A 2637-nucleotide genomic window follows, 5' to 3' on the forward strand; every position below is an offset into this window, starting at 1 on the left:
AAAAAAACACTAGAAACACCTGAAAAACAATAATAAAGAATAAAGCTAATACAAAGCTAAAATGACAAAAAAAAATCCAAGCTAGAATGAATAGAGGCATTGCTATTACCCTAAAAGAAGAACAAACTTGGGAAAAAGTTGAAATAAACGGTGATAAAACAATTGCGCTGCTGCACAATACGCAAATATAAGTAGTATATTGTAGCGCAATTACCAAATAATAATATGTTTTGCACAATTGTTGCATCAAACTGAAATTTGTATGTTTATGTTTTATCTAGTTGTTAAGTAAGTTATTAAAAATTAATCGTTTTCATGCGTTAAAATAGAATATATCTCACATCGAAGGTGATGTCTCCCACACATGTGCGCATACACACTCGCAGCTCTGATACAGCTTGACAATTTTATAGGGTTCTTCATGCTTCAGATCTAGTATACTCTTCATTTTACGTTGTGGCTCTGTTCCTCTTACCCGCAAAAAATAAGAAAAAAGGATCTGTTCCACCTTTTTTGATGCTTAATGAATTTTATTTCAGCCACCGTTGCGTTGTGGCTCGCATCGAGGGGTGACGGTCATGCCCGGAGTCCTAGGGGAGGGCGCCGACTTCCTCGGCCTTCTCCCGGACAAGCTCCCACGTGTCTTGTACGTGCCGCATCTCCGTCATGGCTCCGCCCACGGCCATACGGATAACAAACTTGCCGTCCACCACGAAGTGCGTCATGAACGCCCGCCCGCTGGCGTTCATCGCCACGAGGAGCCTACGGTTCAAGCCATCAACGGCATCGCCGTCGCCCTCGTGCCCTGGACGGAGGCGGAAGGTCACGAGGGAGAACCTCGTCGGCGCTACCACCTCGAACCGCCCGTCGGCCTTCAGCTCCTGCTCGAACCACTTGGCCATCTCGACGTGCCGCCGTACGTACGCCCGCATGCCCGCCCCGCCGTAGCGGCGCAGGACCACCCACAGCTTCATGGCGCGGAATGGCCGCGACAGCGCGATCTGCCAGTCCTTGTAGTCGACCACGCCTGCGCCCGCACCTCCATCTGTGACGTTGCTGAGGTACTCTGGGTTGGTGGACAGCGCGGAGGTGAGCGCGGCCGGGCTTGCCACCCACAGGCAGCAGCAGTCCATGTTGGTGAGGAACCACTTGTGCGGGTTCATGCTCACCGAGTCCGCGAGCTCGGCGCCGTCGATGTGATGCTGGAACTCGGGGCAGATCAGGGCGCTGCCGGCGTACGCGGCGTCGACGTGCAGCCACATGCTGTGTCTCCGCGCCAGCTCGCCGAGGTCCCGCACCGGGTCGACCGCGCCGAGCCCGGTGGTGCCGACCGTGGCGCACAGGTACAGCGGCACGAGCCCGCTGGCCACGTCGGCCTCCACGGCGTCGCGGACGCTGTCCGAGGTGAGGCCGTAGCCCGACGACGCCGACGTTGGGATGACGCGGAAGTTGGACCGAGTGATCCCCACGATCCTCGCGCCCTTCTGGAACGTGCAGTGGCTCTGGTCCGAGGCGTAGACCACCAGCCTCAGGATGCCCTCGTGGCCGAGCCTGCTCAGCGCGCGATCGCGCGCGGCCGCGAGCGTGCACACCACGGCCTCGCAGGTGCTCCCGTGCAGCACGCCGCCGCCGCCGCCGCCGGAGAAGAGGAAGCGGTCCGGGAGGCCCATCAGCTTGCCCATCCAGTCCACCACGGCGCTCTCGAGCTCGGTGGCGGCCGGCGAGGCGACCCGCATGAACGGCACAATGTTGAGCCCGGCGGAGAGCATCTCGCCGGCGAACCCGGCCGTGCTGGCGTTCATGGGGAAGTAGCCGAAGAACTTGGGGCTCTGCCAGTGGGTCAGTGCCGGGACGATGTGAGTGCGTACCTCCTCCAGTATCACGTCGATGGGCTCACCGTTCTCCGGCGGCGCGTCGGGTAGAAGCGCGCGGAGGCACCCCGGCAAGTCCTGGGGCTGGACCGGATACGTGTCGACGTCGCGGTAGTAGTCGGCGAGGAAGTTGATCACGGCGCGCGACTCCCCGGCGAAGGTCTCGGGGTCCAGCGAGGATAGCGCGTCAAATGGTGCTCCACCCGTCGCCATGGTATTGTAGTGTCTGCGCTTGCGGGTTCGCGTACACGTGAGAAGGACACGGGTTGCTACTTTGTGATGAGCTCGGGCTTTTGGCAGTTGTACGTTAATACTGTGCGCATCGTGTATATATAGTACTACTGCAGTACTCCCTCTGTCCTTGGAAGGGTATACTTTCAACTTTGTTGGAAAGCTAAACTCTTTTATGTTTGACCATATTTATTCAATAATACACCAACATTTATGTCATTAAATTAGTAGCATTAGATTTATGATAAAATATATTTTCATTATATACCTATTTGGTTTCACAAACATTGATATATTTTTATACAAACTTGGTCAAACTTTAAGATAATTTGACCCTCCAACTTTGTTAGAAGTACACTCTTTCAAGCACGGAGGGAGTAGTTGTTATCCGCCAAAAAGGCCGTAAGTCTACCTACAATGAAAGTAACATAGGCAATAACATCACACATATCTAGATTGGTTGCCAGGCTGATCTGTTAGTTGTAAGATTTCTATTGTATAGGTATCCTATTCATTGAGCACAGATCTAGTTAAC

The 2637-nt window shown here is 54.3% G+C and overlaps 1 protein-coding gene across 1 annotated transcript; it reads right to left on the reverse strand.

The window, feature by feature from the left end:
• Positions 1 to 325: 325 nt before the first annotated feature.
• On the reverse strand, positions 326 to 2184 carry LOC123058891 (tyrosine decarboxylase 1-like). The gene has a single exon (XM_044481564.1). The coding sequence runs from the start codon at positions 2082 to 2084 to the stop codon at positions 591 to 593; it is 1494 nt and encodes a 497-aa protein (XP_044337499.1). The 5' UTR covers positions 2085 to 2184; the 3' UTR covers positions 326 to 590.
• Positions 2185 to 2637: the final 453 nt, after the last annotated feature.

This window comes from Triticum aestivum, chromosome 3A (assembly GCF_018294505.1).
Source record: "Triticum aestivum cultivar Chinese Spring chromosome 3A, IWGSC CS RefSeq v2.1, whole genome shotgun sequence".
Classification (NCBI taxonomy): Eukaryota; Viridiplantae; Streptophyta; class Magnoliopsida; order Poales; family Poaceae; genus Triticum; species Triticum aestivum.